The 17081-nt window shown below is 42.8% G+C and overlaps 1 protein-coding gene across 4 annotated transcripts in view; it reads left to right on the top strand.

Moving 5' to 3' along the window:
- The window catches only part of LOC123994773 (lissencephaly-1 homolog B), a 45426-nt gene that overhangs the window by 16823 nt on the left and 11522 nt on the right, over positions 1 to 17081 (top strand). For all 4 annotated transcript variants that reach the window (XM_046297760.1, XM_046297761.1, XM_046297762.1 and 1 more), the window contains exon 5: positions 4540 to 4746. In XM_046297760.1, the coding sequence (XP_046153716.1) occupies positions 4540 to 4746 (207 nt within the window). The remainder of the gene's footprint in view (positions 1 to 4539; positions 4747 to 17081) is intronic.

Genomic DNA, 17081 nt, shown 5'->3' with positions numbered 1-17081 from the left:
TGACGTCACGTTTGTGGTGTTATGGTATTTGATGTGTTTGTCAGTTGACTGTGACTTGTATGTGTGAACAGTGCATTTGGAAAGTATTCAGACTAGGGATGCACAGATATTACATTTTTGGCTGATACGATATCTGATATTTTCCTTGCCAAAAAAACATACCGATAACTGATATTTAACAGTTTAGCTGCCTTTTTAAGCATTCTAGTTAAGTTAAATAGTTGAAAAACACACACACCAAAAAGTTATTTTGTTGGCATTTACGTATGCCCCCATTACCAGTAAAACATAGTCAAAACCTATTTCTTTAATTTACTTGCTGTGCTGTTTTGTTGTTCATTTGTTCAGTCGTTTCATTCTCAACCAGGATTTCATCATACATGTCAAGCGGTAAAGTTTCAGCTCTGTCTGTCCGTCGCCTCTTCTGTCGTGGGTCCTCTTCTTCGGTGGGCATTGTCACTGTGTCCGTTTCCATCTTGTCCAGCTGTGTCTGTAACATTTCACGTAAACCCTGTTTCTAGTCTGCATCGAAGTAGCGGTCCATGTACCGAGCATCGAGCATGGTGGCGACACAGTAAAGAGGCTCAGAGAGAATGCCACCGAATCGCTTGTTCACAGCCACAAGTAGAGTACTTTTGCAAGTTATAACCCCACGGTCTGTGTCGGCAGTGTAGTTGAGCAGGCGTTTACATGCCATGACAGAGGGTATCACGTCTGCTGCAGACACAGTTGATGAGCTTATTTCTTGAGTCAGCTGTTCGAATGGAGGTTGGAGTGTGTTCATGTTTCCAAGTTTCAAACGTGTTCTCAAATGCCATTGAAATGGCAGCAGCGGTATGAGAACCAGCACATTCTTGAGCATGCAATACTGTTTTCCATATTACACGATCCTCGTCGACTAACTGTGCTGTCAGACTCCGCATGCCCATGGGGCTGACATCGCTGTTCCAAACGTTAGTCATGAAGCTAATAGCAGTGACGCCCACAGCAAGGAACTCATGGATGTGCTTTTCAACAAGAATGTGTAACTCCAGTAGGGTAACATTGGAAAAAATAGCGCCTACTTGGTATTGTGTACCGGGGCTCAAGGTGTTCGACCAGTCGGCGAAAGCCAACATCATCCACGATAGAGAACAGTTGATTGTCAAGGGCAGTGAATCTCATTATCTTGGCGTTAATGGATTTCACCTTTTGAGTTGCGTCGCTGAAATGTTCTTACTCTTTCAAATGACTGCTCGACTTTAACTTGTTTAGTTGTTGGAAATGTGAGCTTTGTTTTTTTTTCTGCTTTTTTCCCCCTAAGTAGTCGCTGAACGTCTGGGGGTGATGCACTTTCAAATGAGTAATTAGGTTTGTGGTATTGAAATATTTCACTTTCTCCCCTCTGGAAATAATAGCAGCACAAACATTGCAAATGGCCTTTATCTTCCTTTGAAACTTCAAAATAGATTCACACAGCAGACCTTGTGGGCTAGGTTAGGAATGCTGTGTTGCACGTGTAGTGCCGTATTTTTCGTGACGTCATTGTCATCTACCAACACTACCGTTCCAAAATTTGGGGTCACTTGTGTCCATTTTTAAAATAACATCAAATTGATCAGAAATGCAGTGGAGACATTGTTCATGTTGTAAACGACTATTGTAGATAATGGAATATCTACATAGGCGTACAGAGGCCCATTATCAGCAACCATCACTCCTGTGTTCCAATGGCACTTTGTGTTAGCTAATCCAAGTTTATAATTTTAAAAGGCTAATTGATCACTAGAAAACCCTTTTGCTATTATGTTAGCACAGCTGAACACTATTGTTCTGATTAAAGAAGCAATAAAACTTGCCTTCAGACTAGTTGAGTATCTGGAGCATCAGTATTTGTGGGTTCGATTACAGGCTCAAAATGTCCAGAAACTAATAACTTTCTTCTGAAACTCGTCACTCTATTCTTGTTTTGAAAAATGAAGGCTATTCCATGCGAGAAATTGCCAGAAACTGAAGATCTCATACAACGCTGTGTACTACTCCCTTCACAGAACAGCGCAAACTGGCTCTGACCAGAATAGAAAGAGGAGTGGGAGGCCCCGGTGCACAACTGAGCAAGAGGACAAGTACATTAGTGTCTACTTTGAGAAACAGACGCCTCACAAGTCCTGAACTGGCAGCTTCATTAAATAGTATATATATATATAGTACCCACAAAACACCAGTCTCAGCGTCAACAGTGAAGAGGTGACTCCGTGATGCTGGCCTTCTAGGCAGAATTGCAAAGAAAAAGCCATATCTCAGACTGGCCAATAAAAAGAAAAGATTAAAATGGGCAAAAGAACACAGACACTGGACAGAGGAAGATTGGAAAAGAGTGTTAGGGACAGACCATTCTAAGTTGGAGGTGTTCAGATCACAAAAAATTACATTTGTGAGATGCAGAAAAAATGAAAAGATGCTGGAGGAGTGCTTGACGCCACCTGTCAAGCATGGTGGAGGCAATGTGATGGTCTGGGGGTGCTTTGGTGATGGTAAAGTGGAAGATTTGTACAGGGTATTAAATTGTATTGGTCACATACACATGGTTAGCAGATGATAAATGTGAGTGTAGCGAAATGCTTGTGCTCCTAGTTCCAACAGTGCAGTATTATCTAACAAGTAATCTAACATATTCACAAATGACTACCTTATACACAAGAAGGAAGGCTATCACTCCCTTTTGCAACACCGTGCCATAACCTGTGGACGGCTCTTAATTGGAGCCAATTTCCTCTTACAACAGGACAATGGCCCAAAGCACAGCTCCAAACTATGCTAGAACTATTTAGGGAAGAGGCAGTCAGCTGGTATTCTGTCAATAATGGAGTGGCCTGCACATTCACCGGATTTCAACCCTATTGAGCTGTTGTGGGAGCAGCTTGACCGTATGGTACGTAAGAAGTGCCTATCAAGCCAACCCAACTTGTGGGAGGTGTTTCAGGAAGCATGGGGTGAAATCTCTCAGATTACCTCAACAAATTGACAACTAGAATGCCAAAGGTTTGCGAGGCTGTAATTGCTGCAAATGGAGGATTCATTGACGGAAGCAAAGTTTGAAGGACACAATTATTTCAGTTAAAAATCATTATTTATAACCTTGTCAATGTCTTGACTACATTTCCTAATAATTTTGCAACCCATTTCATGCACGTTTTCATGGATATCAAGAACATTTCTAAGTGACCCCAAACTTTTGGACGGTAGTGTGTATATATATAAGTACGCACGTCAGCAATAACATCGGTTTTGCATATCGGCGTTTAAACTACACTTCGGGCCGATGCCGGTGTTGGCATTTTTAGTTAATTTAGTCCGATTCTTATATGCTTACCGTTATATCGTGCATCCCTAATTCAGACCCCTAGACGTTTTCCACATTTTATGTTACAGCCTTATTATAACATTTTCCCCTCACCAATCTACACACAATACCCCATAATGATAAAGAAAAAAACGTTTTTTAGAAATATTTGCAAATGTATTAAAAATGTACAACATAAATCACATTCACATAAGTATTCAGACACTTGGCATTCAGGGCAACGAGTTTAATCTTGGTTTCATCAGACCAGAGAATCTTGTTTCTCATGGTCTGAGAGTCCGTTAGGTGCCTCTTGGCAAACTCTATGCAGGCGGTCATCTGCCTTTTACTGAAGGGTGGCTTCCATCTGCCCACTTTACCATAAAGGCCTGATTGGTGGAGTGCTGTAGAGATGGTTGTCCTTCTGGAAGGTTTTCCACAGAGGACCTCTGGAGCTCACCGGCTCTTGGTCACCTCCCTGACCAAGGCCCTTCTCCCTCGGGCAGCCAGCTCTAGGAAGAGTCTTTGTGGTTCCAAACTTCTTCCATTTAAGAATGATGGAGGCCACTGTGTTCTTGGGGACCTTCAATGCTGCAATACATTTTTAGTACCCTTCCCCAGATACAATCCTGCCTCGGAGCTCTATTCCTTCTACCTTATGGCTTGGTTTTGCTCTGACATGCACTGTCAAACTTTTATATAGACAGGTATGTGCCTTTCCAAATAATGTGCAATCAATTGAATTTACAACAGGTGGTCTCCAATCAGGTTGTAGAAACAGCTCAAGGATGATCAATGGAAACAGGATGCACCTGAGCTCAATTTAAAGTCCCATAGCGAAGGGTCTGAATACTTATGTAAATAAGGTTTTTCTGTTTTTTATTTTTAATACATTTGAAACATTTCTACAAGCCTGTTTTTGATTTGTCAATATGGGGTATTGTGTGTAGACACTTTTTTTGTATTTAAAATATTTTTGAATAAGGCTGTAACCTAACAAAATATGGAAAAGTGAAAGGGTCTAAATACTTTGAATGCAGTGTATATCTGGAGTATGCGTGAAACAACACTTTTGGAGAATAATAAACAACCAACTGAACTATCACCTCTTTATTCCTCTCTTCTCGTCTTCTTTTCTAACCCTGATCTTCCAACTATTCCTTCTTTTTATACCTCTCTCGTCGCTCTTTCCCAATCCCACCCCTTCTCTCCTCCAGGTGATGGAGCTGGAGTCGAAGCTGAATGAGGCCAAAGAGGAGATCACTCTAGGGGGTCCGGTGGCCCAGAAGAGGGACCCTAAGGAGTGGATCCCCCGTCCCCCAGAGAGATACGCCCTGAGCGGCCACCGCTCCCCCGTCACACGGGTCATCTTCCATCCTGTCTTCTCCGTCATGGTCACCTCCTCTGAGGACGCCACCATCAAGGTGTGTGCGTGTGCTTCAATCATTTTCTAAGCTCTTGGTTTAAAAGTACAGCAAAAGTGTATGTGGACCAGGGAGCCATAGTTGGGATGCTGGCACAAGTATGAGGTGATAGGAACATAGACATATAATTATGATAGGTTTTAAAGATTTTAAAAAATCATTGCAAGGTGAAACTTTATGTATATTTTCATGCTATTGTATTATGTATCTGCCAGTTTAGACTGCATTATTTTCACTGTCAAATCTAAGATGGCTGCCATTGTCAGTTTGGTGGGCTTTTCCTTTAAGACAGCATGTCTATTTTAGAAATGGAGGATCATTTTCTAATGTTTGGTGTGTACCTGGCTGAGGTTCTATTTGTTTGGAAAAACCTTTTAAGAACCTATATTTGTCATTCCATGTAATAATTGTTGATCATTTGTGAATTGTTAACTTCACATAATTTATATGTTGGGTGTTTTGGAGGATGCCATGAACATTGAGCTATTATAAGATGGCGCCGAAGAACATGGCTGACGTTTTACATTCTCCCAACCAATTGTGCTATTTTTTTTTTTTTGCGTTTTGTGTAACTTATTTTTTAAAACTTATTGTGTACATAATGTTGCTGTTACTGTCTCTGATGACTGAAAATAACTTCTGGACACCAGAACAGCGATTACTCACCGCGGACTGGAATAAACTTTTTCCTTTAACGAGTCCGACGAGAAGGATATCCAGCTTTCACTGGAACAGGCCCAGATCCCCGCCATTTGCGTGAAGAAAAGGGGCCGCAGATCGGGCAGCCTTCTGAGAATCCGTAGGTGAGCGAGTAAACACCCACTGCCATATGTTTTTCTTGCTAATGTGCAATCATTGGAAAATACCATTTATGACCTACGGTTAAGATTATCCTACCAACGGGACATTAGAAACTGTAACATCTTATGTTTCACCGAGACGTGGCTGAATGACGATACGGACAATATAGAGCTAGCGGGATTTTCAATACACTGGCAGAACAGAAACGCTACCACTGGTAAGACGAGGGGTGGGGGTTTGTGTCCATTCACATTAACAGGCTGTAGTGGAGCAGGTCGGGAGTTTTTCAAGTTCCTTGGTGTCTACATCACCAACGAACTATCATGGTCCAAATTTACCAAGACAGTCATGAAGAGGGCACGACAAAACCTTTTCCCCCTCAGGAGACTGAAAAGATTTGGCATGGGTCCACAGATCCTCAAAAGGTTCTACAGCTGCGCTGCCGGAGAGCATCCTGACCGGTTGCATCACCGCCTGGTATGGCAACTGCTCGGCGCTACAGAGGGTAGTGTGAACGGCCGAGTACATCCATGGGGCCAAGCATCCTGCCATCCAGGACCTACAGTTGAAGTCAAAAGTTTACATACACCTTAGCCAAATACATTTAAACTCAGTTTTTCCACAATTCCTGACATTTAAACCTAGTATTAATACGGCTGCGTAGTCCCATGGTGTTTATACTTATGTACTATTGGTTGCCCAGATGAACATGGTACCTTCAGGCGTTTGGAAATTGCTCCCAAAGATGAACCATACTTGTGGAGGTCCTACAATTTTTTTGGGGCTGATTTTTATTTCGATTTTCCCATGATGTCAAACAAAGAGGCACTGAGTTTGAAGGTAGACCTTGAAATACGTCCACAGGTGCACCTCCAATTTACTCAAATGATGTCAATTAGCCTATCAGACGCTTCTAAAGCCATGACATCATTTTCTGGAATTTTCCAAGCTGTTTACACACAGTCAACTTAAGTCTGTGAACTTCTGACCCACTGGAATTGTGATACAGTGAAATAATCTGTCTGTAAACAATTGTTGGGAAAATGACTTGTCATGCACACAGTTGATGTCCTAACCGACTTGCCAAAACTATAGTTTGTTGACAAGAAATTTGTGGAGTGGTTGAAAAACAAATTAGAATTATTCCAACCTAAGTGTATGTAAACTTCAGACTTCAACTATATATAATAGGCGGTGTCAGAAGAAAGCCCATAAAATTGTCAGAGACTCCAGTCACCCAAGTCATAGACTGTTCTCTCTGCTACCACACAGCAAGCGGTACCGGAGCGCCAAGTCTAGGACCAGAAGGCTCCTCAACAGCTTCTACACCCAAGCCATAAGACTGCTGAACAATTAATAAAATCGCCACCGGTCAATTTTATTGACCCCTCCCTTTTGTACACGCAGCTACTTGCTGTTTATTATCTATGCATTCACCCCCACCTACATGTACAAACTAGCCTGTAATCCCGCACACTGACTCGGGTACCGGTTTCCCTGTATATCGCCTCGTTATTTTTATTCTTATTGTTACTTTTTATTATTACTGTTTATTGTAGTCTAATTGGTAAATATTTTCTTAACTCTTTGTGAACTGTTGGTTAAGGGCTTGTAAGTAAGCATTTCACTGTAAAGTCTACACTTGTTGTATTCGACGCCTGTGACAAATAAAGTTTGATTTGATGAGGAAATCTCCACCAGGCGGGATTTTCCTCTTCCTCAACCATCCGGTGAGATCGATCCTGTTGACTCGGTTAGTTTGTGCCTGTATTGGATTACTTATATTCTTGTATTTTGAAGGGGGATTGCTCATTTTTTATTTGATTGACTTTGGGACCATTTTTTGTTGCGCTTGGGACTTGGACATTCAGAACTTTATTTGGGGTCTAATTGAATTGAAATTGTGAATATATACACTTTACATGGCAATATGCTTCTTTTGCTCACGTTATTCATTTTGTCTGTCTTGCTTCGGTCACTCATATGAACACCGTGTTTCTTGGAATGTTTATACAAGCTGATTTTTCGACTGGTGGCCAGTACTGGGAGACTTGTTAATTTTATTTTTACGAGAGTTATGTTGTTGCTAATATGGCTGGTGTCGGGTATGACCGTAGCCATTTAGAGGTACAAACAGACATTGACCCAGGGCAAGATGAAGCAGGCCAAGGTACACCGCCCTTCAACCCTGGGCCTGGCGTTACCTTTTGAAATCCTGTGGCTCAAATATATCATCACTGTTGTGTGAGTTGACAGTATGGAGGAAGAGGATGATGGTGTGGTAAAAGTGCCACACTTACTACTACAGTTGATTTGGAGGAAGTCAACAACACTGTCAAAGGATTCCAAGATCAAGTAAACACTGGAGAATGCTGTGAACAGAGAGACCAGCCTCAGAGTATGAGGAGCAACGATTTGAGGCCATGGAAGTGACAATGAAAAACTCACTAGCCCACCTGGAGCAAGCAGTGGTAAAATGTATGCTCAGAAGAGCGGAGAAATGGGACAAGGAGATCTCTAAAGTCAAATCCACAAGCACCCCATCCTCTAATATAATATTCTGCTGTCACATCCCTGATCTCAGTAATATCCCAAAAGGAGCATCATGAAGTTCCCATTCCATGTACTCAAAGCTTTTTCACAGTCCTCACGGGACCTGGTGGGTCGCTAAAAAATAAATATGTTAACAATTGGGCAGAATTCAATCGTTCTTTCCTGTTTGCTTTCTTACCATCTGATTACCTGACTGAAGTTGAAGAACAGGGGAAGAAACCTTTTTCAAGATCCAGACCGATAGATTCAGGACTTTTCTTATGATTACAGGGCATTGTGCCTGAAATGGAAGCCGGACATGTCAGAGACTGCGATGGTGAGAAAGCTCTTGAATAATAACTCTTGCTAGCAGTTGAAGAGGATCCGTCATGACCGTTGAGACGTTTGTCAAAGTCTGCTCTATAGTGGAAAAGGACATGGCTTCAAATAAGGATTACTGGGCCAAGGTGAATAACCACCAATCATAAGAGATGGTAGACCTACTAAACACATGGCCATAGCACGCTGAGTTTCCTGCCTTACTGGTAGTCCCCATAGAAGTTTGGGGCACCCAAGTGCAGGCTGTGTTAGATACAGGATACACCTTAAGCTTGATGCAGAAGCAGCTATGGTAGCAGTTGCCCAAACCATGTGAGCAGCTCATCACGTGGGATTCCAGAGCCTTTGTGCTCACTGATGGAAAGTCTCTCACACACAGACACAGCTGAAGGAAGCTGACCGTAAGGCGCTACAGTGGGTAGTGCGAACGGCCCAGTACATCACTGAGGCCAAGCTTCCTGCCATCCAGGTCCTATATAATAGGCGGTGTCAAAGGAAAGTCCAGAAATTTTTCAGACTCCAGTAACCAAAGTTATAGACTGTCTTCTCTGCTACCGCACGGCAAGTGTTACCGGAGCTCCAAGTCTAGGACAAAAAAATGCTCCTCAACAGCATCTACCCCCCAAGCTATAAGACTGCTGAACAATTCATTAAAATCCCCCCTGTCGTCCCTCTTGTACACTGCTGTTTGTTTGTTACCTATGCATAGTCACTTTGCCCCCCCCCCTACATGTACAGATTACCTCAGGTAGCCTGTACCCCTGCACACTGACTCAGTACCAGTACCCCCTGTATATAGCCTTGTTACTCTTATTGTGCTAATTTGTATTATTACTTTTTATTTTAGCCTACTTGGTAAATATTTTCTTCTTCTTGAACTGCACTTGGTTAAGGGCTTGTAAGTAAGCATTTCACGGTAATATCTACACTTGTTGTATTCGGCGCATGTGGCAAATAAAGTTGGATTTGATTTGAAAAACCCAATTCACTTGTGGCATGGTACTGTGTGGACCCTGGAAACCTACAGTGCATTCTGAAAGTATTCAGACCCCTTCACTTTCTCCATATTTTGTTACATTACAGCCTTTTTCTAAAAGTTATTAAATGCATTTTTTCTTCATTAATCGACACACAATACCCCATAATGACAGTGAAAACAGGTTTTTAGAAATGTTTAGCAAATGTAATAAAAATAAACTGAATGTACATTTATAAGTATTCAGACCCTTTAGTCAGTACTTTTGGTAGGTGATCATTCACCCCAGTCTGAGGTGTGAGTGCTCTGGAGCAGGTTTTCATCAAGGATCTCTCCGTTCATCTTTTTCTCTGTCCTGACTAGTCTCCAAGTCCCTGCAGCTGAAAAACATCACACAGCATGATACTGCCACCACCGTGTTTAACTGTAGGGATGGTGCCAGGTTTCTTCCAGATTGGCATTCAGGCCAAAGAGTTAAATCTAGGTTTCATCAGACCAGAAAATCTTGTTTCTCATGGTCAGAGTTCTTCAGGCTCCCTTTTGGCAAACTCCAAGCGGGCTGTGGTGTCTTTTACTGAAGAGTGGCTTCCATCTGGCCACTCAACCATAAAGGCCTGATTGGTGGAATGCTGCAGAGATTGTTGTCCTTCTGGAAGGTTCTGCCATCTCCAAGAGGAACTCTGGAGCTCTGTCAGAGTGACCATCATGTTCTTGGTCACCTCCCTGACAAAGGCCCTTCTCCCTCAATTGCTCAGTGTGGCTGGGCGGCCAGCAATGGGAAGAGTCTTGGTGGTTCCAAACTTCTTCCATTTACGAATGATGGCCACTGTGTTCTTTGGGACCTTCAATATTGCAGAAATGTTTTGGTACCCTTCCCCAGATCTGTGCCTCGACACAATCCTGCCTCTGAGCTCTATTGACAAGTCCTTCAACCTCATGGCTTGTTTTTTGCTATTTTATGCACTGTCAACTGTGGGACCTTATATAGACAGGTGTGTGCCTTTCCAAATCATGTCCAATCAATTGAATTTACCACAGGTTGACTCCAATCAAGTTGTAGAAACATCATCTCAAGGATGTTCAATGGAAACAAGATGCACCTGAGTTCAATTTCGAGTCTCCTAGCAAAAGGTTTGAATACTTCTGTAGATAAGGTATTTCTATAAATTTGCAAAAAAAATCTTAACCTGGTTTCGCTTTTTCGTTATGGGGTATTGTGTTTGGATTGATTATTTTTTTTTAAATGTTTTTAATCTATTTTAAGAATAAGGCTGTAGCGTAACAAAATGGGGGAAAAATTAAATTGGTCTGAATACTTTCAGAAATCACTGTATACCCCACTTTGCTGACCTTGCCTCTCCGTTGAACAACCTCATGCAGAAAGGAGTGAAGTGGGAATAGACTGAGAAATGCCAGCAGTGTGTGGACCAGCTGCATCGCCCTAGAAAAGCCTCCGGCTCTCACAACCTGACCTGACCTTGCCTTTCCAGGTACAAACTGACGCCAGCGGCGTGGGTCTTGGAGCAGTCCTGACACAGAAAATCAATGGGGATGAGAGGGCCATAGCATATTCCTCCAGAGGTCTGAAAGGGGCAGAGTACAACTGCTCTACTTTGGGAAAGTAGTGTGTTGTGGGCAGTTGAGAATGACGCCATTATTTGGATGGAGTTCCGTTTTATGGGCTGCAATTGTTCAAGTATATTACTGTAGAGGCTACATGAATGTCGGCCCAGACAAGGGCTGCAGAACCGTCAGACAACCCAGTGATGGCTCCTTATGTGGCTCGCTAACAAGCATCTTGTGCCTCTGATCTGCCGACATCCCTCGCAGAGATTGTATGTGCTCAAAATGACTGCGTGAGGGGATTGAAAGCAAGAGGCGACACATGATGACCGGCCTGACGGGATTGGATGGAAAGTACACCAAGACGTTTCCCAAGAGCAAGAAGGGAAATGCCTTTCTACTTGTGATTGTGTGGACTATTTCACAAAGTGGGGGGAGCTTTTCTGCCTCCTGAGACAGCAAGACTCAGACTGCCAAATTATGAAAGGGACACCCATCTTGTGAAGAGTTCATCTAAATTCATCGTCTCTGATCGTGGTTCCCAGTTCACGAGCAAAGTCCTCTCAGACATTTTGATAAAAGTGGGGGGTGATCCAAAAGCTGACCTCCAGCTTCCACCCTTTAGATAAACCTGGAAGGGTCAACAGGACTCGAAAGACCATGATGGCGTGTTTCGTGGGTGAGCATCACAGGAAGTGGGTTAAGTAGTTGCCTGAATTCCGTTTTACCATCAACAGCTCCAAACAAGAGTACACTGGCTGCACCCCTGCAGAACTTGCCATTGGCAGGCATCTCAAAGGGCCACTGAAGAGGCTCATACATCGAACTGTGACGCTGCCACAAGTGTGAGGTGATAGGCACATGAACTTTAAATCTGACATAATTATATGTCTGAAAAGACCTTGCAAGGTTAAACCTTTGTCTATTTTCATGCTGTTTTACTTTGTATTTTCCATTTCTGACTGCGTTATTTTCACTGTCAACTCTAAGAATTCAATCCATTTGGTTGGCTGTCCCTTTTTAAGACTGAATGTCTCTAGAAATGGAGGAGAGTTTTGAGAAATATTTGTGTACCTAGCTGAGGTTTTGTTTGTTTGGAAAAAATATTTTAAGAACCTATATTAGCCATTCCAAGTAATAATTGTTGCTCAATCTTGTGGATTGTTAACCCCAATGACAAAGAATTCCATGTGTTGATTGATTGTTTTGGAGGATGCCATGAACATTGAGCTGTTATAAGGAAATCTCCACCAGGCCGGATTTTCCTCCTCAACCATTCGGTGAGATTGATCCTGTTGACTGTATTAGTTTGTGCCTGTATTGAATTACTTATATTTTTATATTTTGAAGGGGGATTGCTCATTTTTGGATTTGATTGACTTGGGGACGATTTTGTGTTGGGTTTGGGACTTGGACATTCAGAAATTTATTTGGGGTCTAATTGAATTACGATTGTGAATTTATACACTTTTTATATGACACTATGCTTCTTTTGCTCACTTTATTCATTTTGTCTGCCTGTCTTCGGTCACTCCTAGAAACAAAGTATTTCTTTGAACTTTTATATGGTAGTATTGTTTGCAATCCAAGCTGGTTGTTTCAATAGGCCTATGTATCTTATGTAGGCCTATGGCTCCCTGGTCCACAAATGTTGTTTTTTTAAACACATACTGTATGTCAGTGACTGTGTCCCATTAGATATTATCTCTAAGCAGCCCACCCTGTCCATTAGCTTTCGTCCTCTTAATCTTCTCTCTATCCTCTCTCTCTCTCGCTCCTACTCTTGCACTGTTGCTCTCATTTTCCTTATTCCTCATTCAGAAGGTATTCAGACTACTTGACTTTTTACATTACAGCCTTATTCTGAAAAATTATTTGTTTATTTTTATTTTTAGCAATCTACACACAATACCCCATAATGAGAAAAGGAAACCGGTTTGCATTGAGCATCCTTGATGTTTCTACAACTTGATTGGAGTCCATCTGTGGTAAATTCAATTTGATTGGACATGATTTGGAAAGACACACACCTGTCTATATAAGGTCCCACAGTTGACAGTGCATGTCAGAGCAAAAACCAAGCCATGAGGTTGAAGGAATTGTCTGTAGAGCTCCAAGACAGGATTGTGTCAAGGAACAGATCTAGTGAAGGGTACCAAAACATTTCTGCAGCATTGAAGGTCCTCAGGAACACAGTGGCCTCCATCATTCTTAAATGGAAGAAGTTTGGAACCACCAAGATTCTTCATAGAGCTGGCCGCCCGCCTGACCGAACTGAGCAATCGGGGGAGAATGGACTTGGTCTGGGAGGTGACCAAGAACCTGATGGTCATTCTGACTGAGCTCCAGAGTTCCTCTATTGAGATGGGAGAACCTTTCAGAAGGACAACCATCTCTGCAACACTCCACCAATCAGGCCTTTATGGTAGAGTGGCCAGGCACCTATAAGCACTCAGACCACGAGAAACAAGATTCTCTGGTCTGATGAAACCAAGATTGAACTCTGGCCTGAATGCCAAGCGTCACGTCTGGAGGAAGCCTGGCACCATCTCTACGGTGAATCATGGTGGTGGCAGCATCATGCTTTGGGGATGTTTTTCGGAGGCAGGGACTTGGAGACTAGTCAGGATCAAGGGAAAAATGGCAACCTGCTCCAGAGTGCTCACAACCTCAGACTGGGGCGACGGTTCACATTCCAACAGGACAACGATCCTAAGCACACAGCCAAGAGAATGCAGGAGTGGCTTTTCTGACAAGTCTCTGAATATCCGAGTGGCCCAGCCAGAGCTTGGACTTGAACCCAATCGAACATCTCTCGAGAGACCTGAAAATTGCTGTGCAGCGACGCTCCCTATCCAACCTGACAGAGCTTGAGAGGATCTGCAGAGAAGAATGGGATAAACTCCCCAAATACAGTTGTGCCAAGCTTGTAGAGCCATAACCAAGACTAATCACTGCCAAAGGTGCTTCAACTAAAGTACTGACTAAAATGGGATATTTCTGTTTTTTACATTTAATACATTAGCAAAAATGTGTAAACCTGTTTCTGCTTTGTAACTATGGGATATTGTGTGTAGGTTGATTATGGGAAAAACATTTTAAAAATAACTTTGAGAATAAGGTTGTAACATAATGTGGACGAAGTCAAGGGGTCTGAATACTTTGCGAATGCACTGTAGTTTACGAGAATTCTACCAGGAAGGCTGGTCTGAATGATTGATTAATTTCATCCAGTAATCACACAATTCACTTTTTCCTATTCTAACGGTGTCTTGTTTCTTCTCATTCCTATTAACCATGTGCAGAATATCATTCACCTATTTACAAAAATGCATATTCCTCATGCTTGCTGTTCAGCCTATGGGCTCACTCTTGCAATTATCTCCTTCTCTCTCTCAACCAATGGGTGTAAATCTTGGGATGTATTTACAATTGATGTCGGAGGTTTACATACACCTTAGCCAAATACATTTAAACTCAGTTTTTCACCGTTTCTGACATTTAATCCAAGTAAATATTCCCTGTTTTAGGTCAGTTAGGATCACCACTTTCTTTTAAGAATGTGAAATGTCGGAATAGTAATAGAGAGAATGGTTTCTTTCAGCTTTTATTTATTTCCTCACATTCCCAATGGGTCAGCAGTTTGCACACACTCAATTAATATTTTGTTGCATTGCCTTTTAAATTGTTTATCTTGGGTCAAACGTTTCGGGTAGCCTTCCACAAGCTTCCCACAATATGTTGGGTGAATTTTGGCTCATTCCTCCTAACAGAGCTGGTGTAACTGAGTCAGGTTTGTAGGCCTCCTTGCTCGCACACACTTTTTCAGTTCTGCCCACAAATGTTCTATAGGATTGAGGTCAGGGCTTTGTGATGGCCACTCAATACCTTGACTTTGTTGTCCTTAAGCCATTTTGCCACAACTTGGAAGTATGCTTGGGGTCGTTGTCGTTTTGGAAGACCCATTTGTGACCAAGCTTTAACTTCCTGACTGATGTCTTGAGATGTTGCTTCAATATATCCACATCATTTTCCTTCCTCATGTAGCCATCTATTTTGTGAAGTGCATCAGTCCCTCGTGCAGCAAAGCACCCCCACAACATGATGCTGCCACCCAGTGCTTCACGGTTGGGATGGTGTTCTTTGGCTTGCAAGCGTCCCCCTTTTGCCTCCTAACAGAACAATGGTCATTATGGCAAAACAGATCTATTTGTTTCATCAGACCAGGGGACATTTCTCCAAAAAGTACTGTCTTTGTCCCTATGTGCAGTTGCAAACCGTAGTCTGGCTTTTTTTATGGCAGTTTTGGAGCAGTGGCTTCTTCCTTGCTGAGTGGCCTTTCAGTTCTGTTGATATAGGACTCGTTTTACTGTGGATATAGATATATTTGTACCTGTTTCCTCCAGCATCTTCACAAGGTCCTTTGCTGCTGTTCTGGGATTGATTTTCACTTTTTGCATCAAAGTACGTTCATCTCTAGGAGACAGAACGCGTCTCCTTCCTGAGCGGTATGACGGCTGCGTGGTCCCATGGTGTTTGTACAGATGAATGTGGCGTTTGGAAATTGCTCCCAAGGATGAACCAGACTTGTGGAGGTCTACAAAAAAAAATCCTGAGCTCTTGGCTGATTTATTTTGATTTTCCTGTGATGTCAAGCAAAGAGGCACTGAGTTTGAGGGTAGGCCTTGAAATACGTCCACAGGTACACCTCAAATTGATTCAAATGATGTCAATTAGCCATAAGCTAATCAGAAGCTTTTGAAGCCATGACATCATTTTCTGGAATTTTCCAAGCTGTTTAAAGGAACAGTCAACTTAGTGTATGTAAACTTCTGACCCACTGGAATTGTGATACAGTGAAATAATCTATCTGTAAACAATTATTTGTGTCTTGCACAAAGTAAATGTCCTAACCGACTTGCCAAAACTATAGTTTGTTTACAAGAAATGTGTGAAGTGATTGAAACACTTAGGTTGGAGTCATTAAAACTAGTTTATGTAAACTTCCGACTTCAACTGTATATGTCAACTTACCCTCGTTCTCTCACTTGCTGTTTTTCAGCAACAGTTTTCGACAACCATCCACCACCCTCACCACCACCAGCTATAATAACCTTAAGGCACATCATTGGAGCTCCTCTTCCCCAGTGGGGTGGGTTTCGATGCCAGCAGCCCCACATCAAATCAAATTTATTTATATAGCCTTTTGTACATCAGCTGATATCTCAAAGTGCTGTACAGAAACCCAGCCTAAACCCCCAAACAGCAAGCAATGCAGGTGTAGAAGCACGGTGGCTAGGAAAAACTCCCTAGAAAGGCCAAAACCTAGGAAGAAACCTAGAGAGGAACCAGGCTATGAGGGGTGGCCAGTCCTCTTCTGGCTGTGCCGGGTGGAGATTATAACAGAACATGGCCAAGGTGTTCAAATGTTCATAAATGACCCGCATGGTCAAATAATAATAATCACAGGCACAACACGGCCAGGTGGACTGGGGACAGCAAGGAGTCATCATGCCAGGTAGTCCTGAGGCATGGACCTAGGGCTCAGGTCCTCCGAGAGAGAGAAAGAGAGAATTTAGAGAGAGCATACTTAAATTCACACAGGACACCGGATAAGACAGGAGAAGTACTCCAGATATAACAAACTGACCCTAGCCCCCCGACACAAACTACTGCAGCATGAATACTGGAGGCTGAGACAGGAGGGGTCAGGAGACACTGTGGCCCCATCCGATGAGACCCCCGGACAGGGCCAAACAGGAAGGATATAACCCCACCCACTTTGCCAAAGCACAGCCCCCACACCACTAGAGGGATATCTTCATCCACCAACATACCATCCTGAGACAAGGCTGAGTATAGCCCACAAAGATCTCCGCCATGGCACAACCCAGGCAGGAAAATCACATCAGTGACTCAACCCACTCAAGTGACGCACCCCTCCTAGGGACGGCATGAAAGAGCACCAGTAAGCCAGTGACTCAGCCCCTGTAATAGAGTTAGAGGCAGAGAATCCCAGTGGAAAGAGGGGAACCGACCAGGCAGAGACAGCAAGGGCGGTTCGTTGCTCCAGAGCCTTTCCGTTCACCTTCATACCCCCAGGCCAGACTACACTCAATCATAT

The sequence above is a fragment of the Oncorhynchus gorbuscha genome, linkage group LG14 (genome assembly GCF_021184085.1).
Source record: "Oncorhynchus gorbuscha isolate QuinsamMale2020 ecotype Even-year linkage group LG14, OgorEven_v1.0, whole genome shotgun sequence".
NCBI lineage: Eukaryota > Metazoa > Chordata > Actinopteri > Salmoniformes > Salmonidae > Oncorhynchus > Oncorhynchus gorbuscha.
This window is presented reverse-complemented; position numbering and strand designations above follow the sequence as displayed.